This window comes from Rhynchophorus ferrugineus, unplaced genomic scaffold (genome assembly GCF_030347505.1).
Source record: "Rhynchophorus ferrugineus isolate W39M unplaced genomic scaffold, kcgeb_rfMv2 rfM9, whole genome shotgun sequence".
NCBI classification, from domain to species: domain Eukaryota; kingdom Metazoa; phylum Arthropoda; class Insecta; order Coleoptera; family Curculionidae; genus Rhynchophorus; species Rhynchophorus ferrugineus.
Window position 1 is genome coordinate 9,441,183 of NW_027472588.1, and position 20,884 is coordinate 9,462,066.

At 29.9% G+C, this 20,884-nt stretch overlaps 1 protein-coding gene across 2 annotated transcripts; it reads right to left on the reverse strand.

The window, feature by feature from the left end:
* Window positions 1-463: 463 nt before the first annotated feature.
* LOC143203196 (sodium/potassium/calcium exchanger 5) lies at window positions 464-20,564 on the reverse strand. Of its 2 annotated transcripts, none has more exons than XM_076415333.1 (10): window positions 20,449-20,564; window positions 15,107-15,284; window positions 6,673-6,763; window positions 6,372-6,615; window positions 4,945-5,115; window positions 4,648-4,882; window positions 3,372-3,545; window positions 3,101-3,307; window positions 1,309-1,410; window positions 464-1,254 (listed from the first exon to the last, which is right to left on the reverse strand). In XM_076415333.1, the coding sequence occupies exons 2-10, from the start codon at window positions 15,168-15,170 to the stop codon at window positions 935-937; spliced, it is 1,608 nt and encodes a 535-aa protein (XP_076271448.1). In that variant the 5' UTR covers window positions 15,171-15,284; window positions 20,449-20,564; the 3' UTR covers window positions 464-934. The 2 variants fall into 2 exon arrangements, with proteins under 2 accessions (XP_076271448.1, XP_076271449.1); XM_076415334.1 differs by lacking the exon at window positions 20,449-20,564 and adding an exon at window positions 15,374-15,457.
* Window positions 20,565-20,884: the final 320 nt, after the last annotated feature.

A 20,884-nucleotide genomic window follows, 5' to 3' on the forward strand; every position in this document is an offset into this window, starting at 1 on the left:
TTATTCGCTATATAAGTTCGATTCGATTCAATCAGATTTACTGAGGACTGTCCAATATCTATGTTACTTCTGCATTGTTTAGTATTTAGTTTATTTTACGTTTTAATGAAAAACCTTGGTAAATCCATTTTGAAGTCATGATATAGTTCTTTGTTGATTACAAAGCGATAAGCATTGGCAATTAAACGAATAGTCTATATGGACAGCGTTGGATTACTAATCTAGTTACACTAAGAACTATATATAAATCCTACAAGTCCAAGGAGGTTTTATAATTTAAGGAATCAAACCAATCTCTTGGCTCAAATTGGGAGTATCTTTTCACTAACCAATACAGTTCTTCGATTTTAACTGTGATTTGCTCTGCTACAGAACAGAACAGAACCCTAAACATAAACTGAAATATGTCATATCTCATTCAATTTTCATTTAAGCGAGATAGTGGATAAAGAAAACCAATGGGTTTTGAGTAAAAAATAATATATTCAATACAATCAATTTACTAGTGCTCTTAAGTTCACTTACAAAAGGACATCTGCTTTAAATATATTTATATACATTACAAACAATCATACAAATATCACAAAATGTTGTCTGAACAATCTGTACAAAAATAAATATTTACGATTTAAATACAAAATTATATATGTCATTTAACTGGTGAATATGGGTAACGGGAAGTTCAAAACGAAGTAAACAGTGAATAATTTTAGTTTACATCTATTTTGAAGGCAGTGGTATTGAGTATATTGGCCAGTCATTTGTTTTTTAATAATCGATCCAGCCGTAATATCTTAAACAGCATTATACTTGTAAAAACTAAAAATTGGAAAGGTTTTACAGTAATAAATAAAAAGTAGGTAAATGTTTTGGCACGGTATTCTGTTAATATAACAGTGTTAGCAACAAAAGTCCGTTATCTAGTAGCTCCCCATTAACAACTGCTTTTAGATGGGAAGAAAACCATTTCAGAGAGACAAGCTAGTACGATACAGGTTACGTATACAGGCACCAAAATGCAACCTGTCCTTCGTGACAAATAAAATTTGTTAAACATCAACGTAAAGTATAATATCAAGGCTACAACAAGTAAAGCTGTTATGGTGTAAACAATAGAGCCAGATTCAATTTTGATAAAAGCGGAGCTATTGGCTCCCATGGAAATTGTCTTGAAGAACCATGGCATACCCAACGAGAACAATATGTTCATTGTGTTGGCACCGAGAGAATTGGATACTCCCATTTTTCCTTCTCCTGTAAATGTAAACATGAATTTCGTAAAATTTTATAAAATAATTGAAGCATTACCTCTCCTCGACATAATGGCGATTGATAAAGATTCTGGTAATGATCCACCAAAAGCAACAAACGTCATTCCCTGTACGGTGGAAGGAATGCCGAACAAGGTTCCTGACGAAAATAAGAATTATTACGTTACTAATGAATAGAGTAAAAAAATTAAGTTTAAAACCAAGAAGCGTTTATCGTTTATTAGTAAATAACATAAAAAAGTAACTTAAATATTTTTAATTATGTTTAGTATATTAGTATTTTCAGTTAGTGTTATACCATCGAACGTTGGAAATTCAATACACCTTATCACTCATCTATCTTTTTTAACTGGATGGGCTTGACAGGAAGTTAATAATTCTCACTTCAGAATTCTATATACAATTTAACTTAATATCTACCTAAACCTATTTTTTTTCTAATTACAACATTATTTTAACTACTACCAACTGATCAGTTTGAAATCAGTGCCGAGCCTTAACAACACAAAAATAATAATATAATGTTGTGACATATACACAAAATTAAAGTTATATACCCAAAATTAAACAAAACAAATCTAGTTTGTTGCTCGGCATCGACTTGAAAGTTATCAGTTGGTAGTAGTTAAATTAATATTGTAAATAGATAAATAGCTTTAGGTAGGTATTAAGCTAAATTATGTGTATATAGTAGAATATAAAATACGTGTAGTAGATAGGTTAAAAAAGGTTTTTGTTCATTTTAATTTACTTATTACAATGATTATCGCATTCGGTACAGACTTCTAAGTAATCAGTTGGTAGTAGTTAAATTAATATTGTAAATAAACAAATAGGTTTAGGTAGGTATTAAGCTAAATTGTGTGTATATAGTAGCATATAATATACGTGTAGTAGATAGGTTAAATAAGGTTTTTGTTCATTTTTATTTACTTATTACAATGATTATCGCATTCGGTACCGACTTCAAAGTTATCAGTTGGTAGTAGTTAAATTAATATTGTAAATAGATAAATAGGTTTAGGTAGGTATTAAGCTAAATTGTGTGTATATAGTAGCATATAATATACGTGTAGTAGATAGGTTAAATAAGGTTTTTGTTCATTTTTATTTACTTATTACAATGATTATCGCATTCGGTACCGACTTCAAAGTTATCAGTTGGTTCTAGTTAAATTAATATTGGAAATAGATGAATAGATTTAAGTGGGTATTAAGCTAAATTGTGTGTATATAGTAGCATATAATATACGTGTAGTAGATAGGTTAAATAAGGTTTTTGTTAATTTTTATTTACTTATTACAATGATTATCGCATTCGGTACCGACTTCAAAGTTATCAGTTGGTAGTAGTTAAATTAATATTGTAAATAGATAAATAGGTTTAGGTAGGTATTAAGCTAAATTATGTGTATATAGTAGAATATAAAATACTTGTAGTAGATAGATTAAATAAAGTTTTTGTTAATTTTTATTTACTTACTACAAGGATTATTATGTACAAATTTTATTTTTAAAAGTTCTTTTTTGTAAAAAGGCGGCGAGTGAGTTCCATTTTTTAAATTTGGCTCAATTTTTTTATCAAAAATATTTTATAATATACAATCAATAATAAATTAAAACGATAACTGTTGATTGGAAATAAGATAATGTTCGATCGAGATACTACCACGTCTCGCATCTTAAATAATAAAGATAAAAGATTTCTACGCAAACTAAATAATGAAATTAATATAAAAGTGACGATAGGTCAGTACATAAAACACAAGTAGTTGCGATAGTTATCTGTTGTCATATCCGAACTGGAAAAACTTTCAATTGTAACTTACCAATCAATGTTATCATCCAAGACACTACATACGAGTTAGTTCCAATCCATACGATACACATTATAAAAGTAATGGGAAACAATTTCGGATGAGTTTTAGGATTTGGCATGGTACAACGCAAAACCATCTTGAGTGGCCACGTATAGAAAAAGAAGAATTTCGTCCAGAACCCACCTTGAGGGATTTTAAAGGGACTCTTGCTCTTTTCTATGAAAAACAATCAGTACCATTCAATTTTAAGTATCGATTAGCACAGAGTAACAGCTCTAACCTTTGGCTTCGTATTCCTGCTCGGCCTTCTGTGCTGCCTTAAACTGTTCCGAGTTTTCGTATCCTGGTTTTCGAACAGATTCTGAATACGATCCATAGGCGGATCTTACCGACGGCCTGACTGAATCCCTGTTGTATTCCTTTTCTTTTTCCGCTTCATCCTTGACGGCATCACCTATAATATTAATATAACTTAATCAACAATGCTGTAAATTAATATTGAAGGGTTTTTTTTGTACATTCAAGATTCTGTTGTGAAAAATCTGAGACACAACTGCGGATAAATATTTGAAAACATATAGATTATTAGAGAACGTTACGTTTCTCCAACTTATTATTCGAATGTTGTCAAATAAGATACGAATAGCCCTGAACAGTAGTTTCAATGATATGATATTCCAGCAACTAAAACTCTCATTAACTAAGAATTCCTATGATATTGGCTCTATTCGACACCAAATTACGAAATGAACAGTAAGTACACACACTATTTTATTGATATAAACATAATTTAATAAAATTATTTTAGAGAAAATTGTCTGGAATGTATATATAAAAGAATTAGGGACATGCAGCTTTTTGAGGGATGTAAGACATCCTTTAGTACATTCTTATAGGGCATAGGGTTTAAATGGTGTAAAGATAAACCCCAGAGAGATTTAATCGAACTTCCAGACATTGCCTTAAAAAATAATTCGTTTTATATATATATATATATATATATATATATATATATATATATATATATATATATATCATAAAAAAGTGTAAAGACAACAAAAATTGATGGAAAAAGGTAAAAGTTACAATAGCATTCGATTAGGTTTTGTTGGTCATTATATTTATTAATAATTAATTGCAGATATATTCCATTAAAAACTATTTGTATATGTGGAAGGAAGCATTGGCAACCATAACACCTTCGGTTTCGACCAACTCAATAAAACATACAGTCTAGTGATTGAATTGGACAGTAAGTTGGAAAGTGAAAGTGACTGAAGGAAAGTTTCAGGATATGATATAATGCTGTGCAATGCTGTAAATTGCTAAGACAGAATGATGAGAGTGGAAACAACTAAAGGTATGCACATAATTGATAAAAATATAACTGTAGAAAATGGTATCGTAGGGCGTGAAAGGTTTTTGTACTCAAATATGATTGTAATTATTTACAATCAAACATGAGCATTAGGACTGAACTTGAATGTACTTATTTCAAAGATCAACTGATATATACAAAAAAACGCAAATATTTAAGTGATTAAAATTCAACATACCTGTAGTAGGAGTAACAGTGTTCTTGTTCTTATATTTATCAATTGTTCTTCTTACAAATCTTGATATTCTGGGATTTTGAAACATAACAATGAAGTACACGAAGTAGAGAATGAACAGTACAAGACCCTCGTACCAGTAGATTATATTGTCCCACACTATTGATACCAGCACAGAGATAGCTATCATATAAATAAAAACATCTCTGGTCACTGGCCACCAATCGAGTTTGATGGGCTGCAAATTAAATAGGTACGTTAGGGAATATGTAAAATATATTCAAAAATGTTTCGGCATACCCTAGCAGCTGCTAGAGATCCAATGGAGGCGACACCAAGTGAGTTAAACATGGATGATCCAACGATGGTGCCTATACCTAACTCTGATCCGTTAATGAATGTTGCGATGATATTCGTGAACAGTTCTGGGCATGATGTAGCTACTGACATAAGTGTAGCAGCACCAACATCCTAAAATAAAATAATTGTAAGGTTATTTTCCCACAAAATTCTTGTATTTGTATAATAATAACATCGAATACGTTTATTGTAATAAAATGGTATTTTATTCTATTAACCTCAATACAACACAAGGTATAAATTTTTGTGCTTGAACATAAACCGAGTAGTAACTAGTGAACATTTAGAATAGGTAGATCCAAAAGGTATGAAGATGGGTGCCACATGAATTGAATGATCGATAATTATAAAATCAAAGAATTGTCTCTGAAATGCGGCTTCAAATATATGAAAGGAAGTTATTTCAGCAAGGGATTTATTTAAAAAATTCCAAGAGAAATAATCACTTGGATACCACTTTCACTTGGAGAATTTTTTCGCACCCGCCGTACTCTCCAGACCTGAATGGTTTAGATAAAAAGGGACACTTGTTATAGTCTTATTCTTTTGGAATTAAATAAATTAATTATCTGAAAGATACGACAAAATATACAAAATAAAATGACCCATTAAAAATTAACACATCTGATAGATTACGCCATCTCCGAACCTATGAATTTGAACCTTTAGGTCATTTTAAAGGTGTCAAACTATCGTGACAATCTGGTATCTAATATAAAAGTTGCATCGATTTTGATTTGAAACATTTTTTATCGTACTCAAAACAGTGTTTGGAAATGTGTAGAGCATTATTTGAAGCTGTCCAAAAGAAATAATCAGGGATTATGAACCTATATAGGTCAGGGGGTGGCATATGAATCTGTTACTAGACGCCTAAATCAAAAATAAAACGTTTGGTTCAAATGAAGAAGTAGTTGCTGAAGTTGAAATATGTTTTGAAATCAAATACAGATCAGTCTATTATAAAAACAAAAAATATAGAAGCACTGGACAGAATATATCACTTTTGAAGTACAGGATCTTGACGAATAAATATTGCCTCTGGATTTATTAGTTGTGGATTGATGAATTGGAAAAACAGAACCAATAGAAATAGTTGCGGATTTATAACCGTAAAAGAAATGAGAATATCCCCAGAAGAGCCAATATTATATCTTAGATATATCATAACTAATTTTATTAAATTAATTTAGAGTTAAAGACGTATCCTGGTTCTAGGAGAAATAAAAAGTGCACACAAATAATCCAACAATCTTGCAGTAAAGCAATATTCAATAGAATTCTTTACCAAAAAAATACATTTCATAGATTAACTTTTCGCTGTACAACCCTGTATGTAGCATAAAACATACTAACATTATACTTACGGCTGATATATTTAACACTTCACACAGTCTTTCAATAGAAGGCAAGAAGTATTTGTCGCAAACAATCGCAAGGAGGGTGAAACAGTAGATGGCAATCAGGAAACAAACGACTATTCCTCCCTTGCGCTGCACTTCTTCCGACATGAAAAACGGATAATCATCGTCGTCACTATCGCCAGCATCACAAGTATCCGATGAATTATTATCCGAGTCACTCAATAAAGGCATGGCAAAAGGGATAAACCTATAAAACACATGGTTTACATCAAACCACTCCATGGGTAGATCAAAATCAACTCACGCTCGATGTTTGTGGTGATGGTGGGGCCCAATAGAGACGACTTCTTCGACTGAGGACTCTGTTGTTTCATTTTCGATTGTTTCTACGAATCCTGGAATAAAAAAATACTTTATTAAAATGAAATTTCAGTAAAACTAAACATGTTAAAGCAACTGTAATAACAGAGAAGAATATAAATAAATTCGTAAAGAACAAGCTTTTCATCAACATTTTGAACTATGATTATTATTGCAACATTTAATAACATAAATTGTATGCATAAAAAGAATATATTTTTTGAAAGATAAAAATCATTTTACATTAAAATAATACACCTGGTATTACACAAAACTCAAAGACTACCACTAAAATGCATGAATTAAAATAGAAGTTACATCAACATCCAACTTATTCGTCAGATTTAACTCTGATTTCTAGCTCTCTACATTCCTTCAAATAAATATTTATTAAGAATACACTTTACTTCAAATGAATCGCACGTCGCATATAATGACCACAAAGAAGATGATGCTAAGCTTTTGGTGGTGTTGAAAAACAATCATTCGTTATGATCTGGGCGAGTCTAGCTGAACTATGAATTTGACACACTGCTGCCCAGAACTGACGCGATTGAAACCAGAGAGAATTGATCAATTATCAGTTTTCCATATCTTCAAAAAAATATTCTTAATCAGATGAGTTCAAAGCTTATAAACATCGCCTTGCTCAAGTTGAAATCACAGCATTTCTGCAATGACCGAATTATGGTGTTACCAACGACAAAAGAGCATTAATCAAAACGACACTTAGTATTATTGATCAGAATTTAAAGCATGCCTTAACTGGCTTTTAAATAAATTTTGTTAACCAATAATTTGTTATACAATATAATTTCCTTTTTACTTCATTATAGAGTTAATCCGTTTGATTATCTATTGATGTGTATTAATAAATATTATTTCACTCGGTTAATTACCGTTGTTATTCTACTATACAAAAATGGATATCAGATTTACTCGGTTATCACATAATGCAAATAATAATGCTATTTATGGTACTTGAGTTTTGTTTAACATATAAAAATCTAAAATCATCTAAAAATAATAAACAAACAGGATCAGACTAGTATAGAGTTCTTAAAACTAACTAATAATGCACCATCCTAGTCTTGGTAGGATGATAAAACACAAACCAATGATGTGACCAACGCAAGACCCATACCAAATACGGGACCACATCCTTTTCATCAATACAACTTTTACAACATAACAAGAAAACCTCAAATTCACAAGTAACATGTCTAATAATCATATGAACTAATTTAGTTAACAAAACAGACTCAAAAACTAATATTTTTGATAAAGACCTGCCAGTGAATGAACGACATTGCCCATGGTCATTAAATTAGGGCCTCTAGGTCAGTAGGATTTTGTAGCAATGTTTCTTTAAAACCCGAAGCAAACTACAAAAATAGTACAATATTAATATTTACGCTAACCACTCGATCAAAGGAAAGATAACGAGAAACAGAATGATTCACAAATACATGCACTTCTCGCGTGTCGATATCTAATAAAAACAACATTTCATTGTAACATAGTTGATCGCTGTTCTAAGAAAAACATACCATGGTGAATTTTGGAATATTTAGATTTAGCTACAAAATTGCTTTAGCAATTCTTTTGTATTGCTATAGAGGCATGGTGATTATATGATTTTATCTTGAAAACGTATATTAAAAATTATCATCTTTCTCATAAACACTTACGCGTTATTATAAATCAAGCTCCTAAACATCATTTATAATAAACCGCAAAAACAACATGATAATAGTCAACTTAAATTTCAAAAAATAAATGAAAATTACATGATAAGTAGTTAAATGTATTTTGATCAGCGATATATATTGGTGAAACTGTGAAACATCAATATAAATAACTGTCGAGAAACCTAATCTTTCTAATCCTAATCCTGTTATATTCAATGGTTTTGATATTTCTTAACACAAAATTCAGTATTATTGAGTTATTCAGAGTATAAAGACGCTAATAATGAAAAACCATCAAATACTTTTAGAAACATATGGTGATGCTATTCCATCATATCCCAACTGTCAGTTTTGATTTCAATCATTTAAAAATTGTTATTGTGATGTTGATGAGAAAGAACAGCCTGGGATGCCAAGGAAGTTCGAAGGCAATAACTTGCAAGGCTTATTGAATGAAATCCCAGCTCAATCTTCAAACAACTTTCAGGCGGACGATGAAACATAATAACATAATATGTAATTCTTTTTAATGGTGATTTTTTAAAATTAAATCACGAACGCGAAGTTTAAGTTTTTTTTTATAAATTAGTATCATCAAGACACGTCAAATATTTCGAATGTCGATGTTAACAGGACTTAGGAAAATAAATAACCTACAAGGCAATTACAGCAAATATGCTTGCTAACAACAAACATTAATATGTAAATAATATTGAAAAATACCACCTATAAAAGTAGCGTTATTGAATATGTTCATAACAACAACTTCAACCTTAATATGAAATTACCTTGATTGAGATTAGTATGCAATTAAAAAAATCCTCTGAAAATCTGAGTTTAAAGCAAAAATTTCTTACTGTTAATCCAGGATATCACTAACACATAGGAGTAGTGTTGGGAACTATCGACTGTTTAGTAACTGACTACTTTTTATGACTGACTATTTCAGTCGCTATTTTTTGGTTCGACTGATTTTACTATTTTTTACTACTGACTATTTCAGTCGACTGTTTTCAGTCGCTATTTTCGGTCCGACTGATTTTGTTACTATTTAATATAGTTTCAGTCGTGTACTTTTAGTTACTATTTTTTTGGTTCTATTAGTTTTATTCAATTGGTTCTGGCTCTGACGTCCTAGCCGCAACTTAACAAAAATGTAAACAATTTATGCTTTCATAGATTTATATGCAATATATATAGTTTTATAATTATTTTGGTTGTTTTGCTAGTAAATAACAGTATATTCTATATTAATATAGCAGCATTATGAAACTATATTTTCCAAGATTGTTAATGTAGTAAAGTTAAAAGATGAAAATTGTAAATATGATAAATAGTAAAATACTTTTGACTGTTTTTGTTGTTTGTGCGATAATTTTTAATTATGTCCTAGTTTTTTTCTATGATCAGGTATATGTTTAATTTTTATTTAGTATTTATAGTTAGTTCTCTTTTTCTTGGTTAACATCTTTAGTTTTTAGGTTTTGTTTAAGTTCTATTGTATTGTCTATATTTATTATAGCATATTATTTAAAAATAGAAATTAACATATTAAAATACGATAAAACATTTTTGGGGTACTATTCCATCCTGCAGAAAAATTCCATTCCTTTTTCCACAGAACATTTTATATTTCAAATATAAAAATCAATCTACTTCGTTTAAAATTAAATTATTAATTTCATGTAAATAGTATTCAGTAATTATTATTTCCCTTTTCTTTTTTTAAGAATGAAATATTTGGAAACTAAAATCACATATTAAATTAACAGTTGTAAGCAATTATCTCCGTTCTTTCCTCTCTCACAATTTATACAAGAAAGGGTTCGTACATCTTCGTCTGACACCACGAATAGAGAAAAACAGTCGAACCGTGCATTTGACAGAAAATAGTAATTACTATATTTAGTCGCTAGTCGATAGTTTTTGGACTATCGACTGTTTCGACAATTTGTTTTCAGTCGATAGTTCCCAATGCTACATAGGAGTGTTTATGAACACAGTAGGTACTGATAATAGTATATTTGTTGAGTCTACTAGACCACTGATGATTCGATGAAATCAGCACAACAAAATTTGTGATTAAAAGTGATGACAAGTTGGAATAATTGTTGATATTTTTAACAGACAGGTTATTTTAAAATAAATTTACTACATAACAACTTTCTTTTGAGATACCTTGTATATAAGGAATAACAACATAGTAAGACTGTAAATTATATACCAACAAAATAATATTTACCAAGGATTTTATTATTCTTATCCTATTTTATATTTGAATATGGATTTTATAGAAAAATACAAGATAAATAAAGTATACGTTGATAATATAATTGAATATAATGTAATTTTTTTTACGACAGTTACATATTTTATTTACTTAATTTATTCTTAAAATGTTTATTGCATTCTGTAGTAAGGTTACAATATTTTCTTCACTAAATTTTATGCGGATGCATTCAATTATTTGAATACTATATCTGTTCTTGTTTTAGTAATAGTGGTCACCAAACACTACAAGATTTCTTCAAAATATACTTCTTCTTGCAGTTCCTCGCATAATTCTTCATCAGTGATGAATGTATTTGTTTATACAGAGCTTCTTGTCAAGATTTTAGCTGTTTGAGCTGTCTGAACATTTGAGCATTTGAAAATAGAACATATTTCAAGTTAAATTTTTAAAGACACTTTTTAAAGATTTTTTGAAACATTTTGATCTGCGGTAAAGGTGGAGAATATTGTGATAAGAAAATGTAGCATTAATTTTCACTAGTACAACACACAAGACAGTTTAAGGGGCACCACCTAACCGCCAACACTCTTCAGGAAAACTATAGTAGTTATGTGTTCCATAAACTGTTGGGTAGTTGAATGAAAAGCATTTAAATTGAGAGGAATACTGCTATATAAAAACTATAATTTCAAATCTTAAGTTTTCAGAAATTCCCAATTAATATCCATGAAAATACCGAACAACCTACATTAGTTCATATCAGATATTTCACCTATAATATCTAAAATCCACATGTAAAACTAAGATTCACACTACTAACAGGTCAATTGAAAAGTCCCCTGCTTGACACATAGATGGCGCTATTAGAATTAAATCCATATGTTTTTTAGTGAGCCCTAACTCTCAAAAGATGCGTGTATAAATTTGACAGATGTCGAATCATTAGTTTGTGAATTATAGCATTTTGAGTGAAGCAACTTTTGTTATTGTGAAAAAAAAATGGATAAAAAAGAATTTCGCGTGTTGATAAAATATTGATTTTTGAAGGAAAAAATACAGTTGAAGCAAAAATTTGACTTGATGCCGAGTTTCCGAACACTGCCTCAGGAAAATTAACCATCAACGATTGGTATGCCAAGTTTAGAAATGGTAAAATGAGCACCGAAGACGGTGAATACAGTGGTCGCCCAAAAGAGGTTGTTAGGAAATTGAATGAAATAGCAGACACTCTAGAGATGTCAACTGAACGTGTACAATGTTATTCACGAATATTTGGGTATGAGAAAGCTCTGTGCGAAGTGGGTGCCGCGCGAGTTCACTTTTGACCAAAAACAACGACGAGTTGATTATTCGGAGCAGTGTTTAAAGATGATCAAGCCTAATAAACTCTAGTTTTTGCGTCGATATGTGATAATAAATGAAACATAGCTCAATCATTTCACTCCGAAGTCCAATTGAAAGTCATCCGAGTGGACTGTACACGATGAACGTGCTCCAAAACATGGGAAAACGCAACAGTCAGCTGGCAAGGTTATGGCCTCTGTATTTTGGGATGCGCATGGAATAATTTTCATTGAATACCTTCAAAAAGGAAGAACTATCAACAGCGAATATTACATAGCGTTATTGGATCGTTTGAAGTACGAAATCGCCAAAAAAACGGCCGCATTTGAAGAAAAAGAAGGTGTTGTTTCACGAAAACAATGCACCGTGTCACAAGTCAGTGAAAACGATGGCAAAAATCCATGAATTGGGCTTCGAATTGCTTCCTCATCTACCGTGTTCTCCATCTGCCCCCCAGCGACTGTTTCCTATTCTCAGATCTCATAAGAATACTCGCTGGGAAGAAATTTTCATCGAATGAAGAGATGATCGCCGAAACTGAGGCCTATATTGAAGTAAAAGACAAATCTTACTACAAAAATGGTATTGACAAGTTGGCGGGTTTCTATAGTCAGTGTATCATGCTTGAAGGGAATTATGTTGAATAAAAAAAACTAATTTTACCAAAAAATGTGTTTTACTATGGTAAGCCGGTGACTTTTCAATTGACGTGTTACTAGAGAATTGCTTTGAACAATTAAAACGAGCCAATAAAACATATCACTATCAACTCATCTAAATGCAACTAGTACAGCATAATATATCTCCAATCACAGTCAGAGTAAAACTAAGTCTTATATTTATTTACTATATCAAAAATAAATAGAAATCATCGCCAAGATGGAATCATTTATTAATATATAGTATGAAATTGTACGCGTAGCGAGATTAGTTATTGTGAAATATTTTATGTACCAAACAATAAAATGATTGAGACTCCTAGACACCATAATCTCATTCACGATCATCTTCCATACGACTAATTATCATAAAATATATACATATTCAAACAAAGTGCATGGCTATTTACTTAATTATTAATATTATTGTATTGTTGCTCAAATATTCGGTTTTATTTTGAAAAATTTTAAGACAAAGTAAGTCAACTTATCGGTTGGTAGGCTATAAAACCTCTGTTAATTATCAGCTTTGTTTAGTTCACTTTTTGAATTCGTCCTTGATATTTTCGCTAAACCAAATGTATTGGCTGATAGGGCGTAAACCTAAAATATCATTAGATAATAAGGTTTTGCTGTATAAGTCAATACTTAAGTCCATTTGGACCTATGATATTGAACTGTGGGGTACTACTGGCAAGTCTAACATAGATATCCTCCAGAGGTTCCAGAATGAAGTGTTGTGAGTCATCATCGATGCCTCATGTTATGTATCCAACAAACTGATTCAGCGTGGTATCCCCATAGAACCCATAACGAGTGTGATTCGGAGTGTTAGTGATTAAGAACTCTGAAAGACTATTAGTGCATTCCAATGCACTGAACTGTGACACTGACAGTGAAGTGCGTAGGCTCAAACGCAAACTGCCATACGAACTGATTAATGGACACATAGTGTGAGATTTAATAATCTCTAAAATAAGCTAGAATAGTTTTAGAATAAGTTAAGGTATACTTTAAAATAATCCAGAAAAGTATCTAGAATAAGATTTAGATTTTATAAGTTGTACAGCACATTACTTGCTGATGTCAGGATAGCTATATTATATATCGAAAACAGGCAGATTGTTCACATTCTAGGAGATTAATTTAAAAAAATATTTTCGCAAATTGAAATACAAAACATAATTTTAAAATTTCATATATACTGAAGTGTTATATCTTACTTATTCAATAAGTTCTCAGGTGCAAAATTAATTTTGTTTGTTAGTAACCCCCAAATTTCATTGTATAACCTTCTGCGTTACAGAAGACAATTTTATTCTACAAACAGATTATTCGTCACATAAAACTCTTTTGGACTTGCCTCCTCTTGTGTTTAGAGAGAAAATATTTCGTGTAAAATACTTTCTTAATAGCTGAATTTGTTAAATAGTATTATGTAGGCCTTTCAAAAGGATTCACACCGAAAGGAACTCGCACTGTGAAAAACTCAACTTAGTTCTAATTACAACTTATAAATGAAGATATTATTTTATGATAATTGAAAAGTGCTAGCACATCTCATACAACTTTAATACTAGATTTTATGACGTACATAAGAGTAGGCCCGTGCATGTAACTTGATCATTGCTAAAAATGCAAAGTATTTGCAGCCTAACTTAGCTTTCATATTTCAAGGTTATGATATTTCACTACATAATATAATAGTTAACATTTAGTATCGTTGAATTATTCAATGGATACAGACGCTAATCATGGAACGCTCAAATTTACATTTTCGACATTCAACACTTTGAATAATACTTTGATTATCAATTTGATTTCTTGATAATCAACATGGTGTTATGCAAATTGTACCAAACTACCTGAAGATGAAGAAGAAAACAATAGAGTGTTATAAATTGAAATAATCTCTTAAACTTCCCACTGATCTTGTACTCGTACCAGCAACCTTTCTAACATTATATTTGAATATATAATATACGATTTCGTAATTATAAACAATCACCGTGAATTTCTGACTGTTTTAAATAGATATCACCAAGTATTTTTATCTCCTTTCCTTGTTAGATATAATAGCCATTTGAACAACAGCCAATTTATCTATATATGCCATTGCAAACAGAAAATACTATACCGACACACATAATTAACTACTTATTTAATGAAGTAAAACAAAAGAGCGGCGTTATGAATTGTCAAAACACATTATGAGACGTTATAATTGAATAATAATGGTGATTTTCACATAAAATGCTATCTACTGTGTGCTGAATACTTTTAGATCTTTACAGGTAAATTTTAAGCAATACTTATGCATATCAGATACTTCCAAATAATAGGCTTAGTATAAACATATATTAGCTAATTGTTAAACATTATTAAATCATATTGTTGGGATATATATTTTCTTATGAAATTATTATTGGTGCCTTTAATTGAATAACTTACTTGAAGAACACGTTGATATTAAAACACAAAGTGTCACTAAAGTAAGCACACAAACACCCTTCATCGTATACACAACAAATAGTTTCCTCAAGGTAGTTACGGTAGTGTTAAGCCATCAGCGTTAAAAGAGCACTGCCACGAAATTATCACCAATTGTATATAAATGATCATTTTTTATCTGAAAATAAAAAACAGAAGATTAGATAATACACTTAAATTGTCTAAATAAACTTGTTAATAAATATATTATCGCTACTAAACACTAACTGATAGACAACATTCTAATAAACTGCGTCAGTGATTTTAAAGACAATGGCCCTCGTGAAGTAACAACTTAAAATAGTGCTTTTTGCGGCGTAAAGATTTATTTTCGGATATTTGTTATCGATTTTCGATCAGCAATTATCAGTGGGATTGATAATGAAATGTCTTAATTAATCGGTAAATCGACGTGCTTAAAATATGCCATTTAGATAAAAATCCTTGGTTTTAATTAAAATTTATAATCGTTATGTCACCCTTTATATTGTGGTATTAATGTCTAAAGATATAAAAATTGGTTTCCTACGAATAAATAGATACATGAACAAAATAGCATAATATGAATTTTTGTGAAATGTTTATCATTTATTTTTAAATTTAATTGAATGTCAAAATTTAAATAATTAATTAAATAATAAATCTTGAGAAAAGTCGCACGTTTGCCTAAAAGAAGCGGCAGTATATTTCTTTTTTCAAAATTAATCTAAAATATTAAAAAACTTAAACTTAGTACAATATTGTAGAACCCAATATTCGATCATAAACATAGTAAGGTCATCAAAATCCTTAAAAAGAATGACGTGGAATGTTAAAAATCATACTCCATTAATTTCAAATGAAAACGAAATAACGTAGAGATTTTATTTTAGTCATCTTACTTAAAAACTTAATAACATAATAATTACTATCATACAATGTTCTGTCTATGTGTATGATTACCAAACTATGGAAACAGCAAAATTTTAGGTGTTAGTGGTTATATTTGTCATGATGAATTATTCTAATTTTTTGTTTAAATAAACCAATTGGTATATTTAATATTTAAATAAAATAAATTATAATTTAATAAGATAATCAAATGATTTATACAGACTAACTTTTGTAATTCAGTAAATATCAAAATCAAATTCAATTAGCATGAATTTCAATTTCAAACAAATATTTCCAGATACTTAACTAAAATAAGATATTGTTGATGATTAATTTTTATCTGTATCAAATAAGAACTATTTATTAATCAGTTTTTTACATGTTTGGATAAAGTGTACTACTGATAATCAATATAAATATAAATGAATCACCAATACATATGTACACGCATAACTTCAATATCACTGCGTCAAATGGACAATGGACAATTCTTTTTTTATTGTGTTGGTTATTGTCACGACGAAGTTTGTACAAAAAAAAATAAGAAGCTTACGGAAAAGTCTTCTTACATTTAAATATCATAATATGAGGAGACGGAATGTTGCCACATTTCAGAGGGTATTGTATTTCTTTTTAACTGGAATAAATTAAGAAGGAAAATATTGTCTGGTATTAATACGAATTTACAAACTGCAATAGTCAATAAGTTATATGACATATACTCTTATATTCTTATGTTATATAACACATATTGATAACGATAACTTCACTTCTTCTCTGGATAAACTATAGATGACAGTCACTAATATATCTCAAAAAATAAAAATAATATAATTTTAAATTCACCAAAAAGAAACCCTGTTTATGCGAGGCTGGTGACGAATCAAGATCACCTTGCTGTTAGCTGTATCAGAGATCAAATATACGAAATGTAAAAAACAGTAAATAGTTTCTTTCAATTGAAACATAATTTAATACAATTATTTCAGAGAAAATTGTTAGTCTAGAAAATATCCATAAAAAGCCAAACATATACAGCTATTTGAGGGATGTAGAGCATCCCTTCATACATTGTTGAGTAATAGAGGATTTAAGTGCTGTAAAAAACCACAAAAAAGTTTAAAGGAACTCCCTAAGAATATAATTTTTAATGACATATAACAAAATCATGGAAGAATTATTATATCAATTTGAGAGGTATAACAAAACTATTAATAAATAAAAAAATTCTCAAGCGTACAATAGTATTAATATATCGACTGGATATAATAACTGAACAATGACCATGACTCGAATGATATGGCCAATATATTTCAAATGTTTTAAAAAGAAATTAATGAATTGGAGACCAAAGAAACCATAATGGCAAAGAGATTCTGATTGGAGTTAATGGTTTTAAGTCGAATATTGCAAGAAGAATATTTATTATAAAGCAAAAATGTTACAAATTATTTTGTAGCATTTCAACACCCAGTCATATTTTCAAAAAATCATGAAATGATTAAATAAGAACTTTTAACCCACCACTGCTCCTTTAAAATGTCACTTCTCTCTATCAATATCATATATTGAAGCCAAACAACATTACTATTATTAAAATACTTTAAAATGTGATGCTATGTGTCTCGAATACAAAGAGAATAATTTGCAATAACCGGAGTAACTTACTCCATCGAAGAAGATCTTGATATATTGATGATATGATAATAATGTATCTACAAACGGTCAATACAACTATTGGATGAAAATGTTCTTCGACATAATGAAACTCAATTTGAGCATTTTAGAATTATCGATAATGTTTGCTGTCTTTCGTAAGAGAATTATTATAAGAAAAATCGTCAATAATGAATCATTTGATAAACTAGATACTGATGCATCCATCGTGATATTTTTATGGTTTTCTAAATATGAACCAACTTCTTACAAGTATGTAGGATATAGATTTGATACAATTGATAAACTTTTCAAGTAATCTTTTCACTTATAGTAATAAACCTGCCTACAACAGCAAAAACAGTTGCCTATAAAAGAGCAGTGTTGTATCATTGATGGGAATCGTTCAAAAAAAAATTAATGCTTCTGTTGATGCTTCCAAATCGAATATTAAATGAAGCCTAATCATTATTGAACTAGAATGTAACATTTAATTTTGTAGCAAATCATTCAATCACCATTGTACTCCGAGAAGAATAGAACAGTTCATCAAATCTTGTAAAGCTTATAGAGAACTTTCAGACCATCATTCAATTATTACTTGGCTTGTTCAAGATCTCGTATCGTGTTTGAACAATGCAGTTATTAAGATACTTAGCATATATAATACATTGGTTGTCTTTGAATACAAAAAGAAAAATGTGAAAATAATCCGTAGCATTGCAAAAACAACAATGCACATAATGTTTCGTAAACAGTACCAACCACAGTACTAATTCACCGTATTTATGTTATTGTAATGAAAGTGGAATGATGAATGAAAACAGCGGGATTTTCGAAATATTATTCTAATTTTTCGTCTCTAGATACCTATCATATAGCCAACAACTCTTGGTTTTCTCATCTCCTTAACATGTCTACTCATACACCAGTAGCTCTTTACGATATTTTTGAATAGAATAAGAAAAAGATGAAAAAAATAGCCTTCAGCATTGGATAATATATTGAAAAATAAGAATGAATGTAAAGTTTTATAATCATTGCTAAAATATAAAAAAGATCCCTCCCTCAGAATTAATGCGTTAATGAAGCTCTTAACTCGTAAAAGGTTTATACTTAAATCTAATTTAAAATCAATAATAACAGTAACATTTTCTTTGAACTTACCCGTGCAAAGCATCCCCAAACATCGAAATTAACAACAACAAAACTACTCCCTTCCCAGATGTGGCAATATCGAACACTAATATCTCGTTTGAATACCGAAACGGACGCTTCAAGCAGTCGTGCGAAAATCGAAGTTAATTTTTTATTTATTAGGAAACTAACCTCGCGGATGCTATAATAAAAACTTTTTTTATTTACCGTTATTATTATCAATCGCGAATCGTTTACAGTGAGGCTACTGAATCGATTCCCAACCGTATCTACAGCAATAAAACCAAGGACGACATCATTCATAATTAATTACCGATTGTCTGAAAAATTATCTTGGATAAAGTCAAAACAAGTTTCCAGCCTGTGTTTTGGGGGATATTTTTGGGATCAACTGAACCGGTCAAACATCAAGCTCGAAATGGTCAAACACGATGGGTGTTACTATTTTCGTGTAATTGTTCGTAATTATGTAAAGCATATTGAAATTGGAAGCACCCAGATCTACAAAAAATAATTATAGTTGTTTTGGATTGCATTGTTTAGATTTAATTTCCATGTTTTTTAGGTCAATATTTTTTACAATCAATAGATTATTTTACATATTCGACCGAATTATCTACTATAGTCTATTCAATATAATAGTGAACTCACGTCATTAGGGTGTACAGTATTTTTCTTCTAATTTTATTCTAGTTAAAAATAGATACAAGAATGACAAAAAATTGGTGATTATAATTAGAGGTTATAAACCCACAAACATTTTGGAGCTTTACTTGCTTTAATAATTTTAAATAACTATTAATATTTCTCTGATTGAAAATGCCGAAGCTATTACATAGCCAGAGACAGAAACAGAATGTATCTCGAAACAGTTACTTCGAACAGTAACGAAATAATCGAGTCCGCTTCTTACCGGTAAAATCCGTTAGAGAGCTAAGTATTGATATTGTTAATTTCTAAGCTGCGATTTTTATCGTTATGGACAATACACCGTACCATAATACATTAGTGAAAAAGATCCCAAAAAATGCATCGACAAAGGGTTTAATGAAGTATTGACTTGCAAAACAAAACTTAAATTTTAAAGAGTGAACATGCAAAGAGTGAACTAATTCAAATTATGGCTCGATAAATATATATAAAATGTTTAGTTGCGTTTTATGTGAATTAAAAGAGGATTACGTCTTCCTCCCAATGACTGTATATTCCATTCAATCAGAGATATGCAGGTTTTGCAGGATGCAATTGTTTTGCAGATATGGGAAATGTATTAAGGAGAATGCAGTGGTTAAATCTAATTTTATCAAGAAAGATGTATACAGGTAGTAACAAAAGAAATTAAAAAGAAATACAAACTAAACGTAAGTATGATCTCTATTCATTATGCAATTATTAATTAAGTGTATTAGGCCTCCAAAGGTTACCACTACATAAAAAACGTTCCTAGAACTCTACCTAATAAATGATGTAGAAAAGAGTATATCAATATTCCGTACGAGAAGCATTAACAACTTAAGTTTTACCTATACACCCTCAACACATTTTGAGTATTTGAATAATTTATTAAATTCGAACAACAAATTGAAATAACTATAATAAATACTTAAATTACTCACTATCTGAAGATCCATTATTACACCATAGTAGTATTTCACTCACTTAACTAAACAGTTATCTAAAATGCAGCTGAAACAAACGACATAGCATTTCATTAATACAACAGCATGATTTACTATATTTTAATTGAACTCGAATGCGATTGTTCTCGGATATAAAGAAATAGTAAACATTTTTTAAACATAATATATTATTGCATTGAACAGATTGGTTTCTCCAAACAATTTTGGAAAACCCATTTTATAATTATATATTCTTAATAATCCCCTGTCGATGATTGAAAAACGAGACGTAGCCGTAAAGAGAAATATAGCATAGAATTGCTTCATATATTTGCGTTGTTATTGAAAATTGTGAACTATTACTATTACACATTGTACTAATAAACTAATATTCTTGATATTAATGCTGGTGTACTATAATTCTAAGAATGTT

What these genes read in the sequence shown, in the direction of transcription:
- LOC143203196 (XM_076415333.1), bottom strand. Translation starts at nt 15,170, where the DNA reads ATGAAGGGTGTTTGTGTGCTTACTTTAGTGACACTTTGTGTTTTAATA. An exon ending in CATCACCACAAACATCGAGC is followed by an intron (nt 6,616 to 6,672) that starts GTGAGTTGATTT and finishes TGTGTTTTATAG; the next exon opens with GTTTATCCCTTTTGCCATGC. An exon ending in GCAGGAATACGAAGCCAAAG is followed by an intron (nt 3,308 to 3,371) that starts GTTAGAGCTGTT and finishes TGTTTTTCATAG; the next exon opens with AAAAGAGCAAGAGTCCCTTT.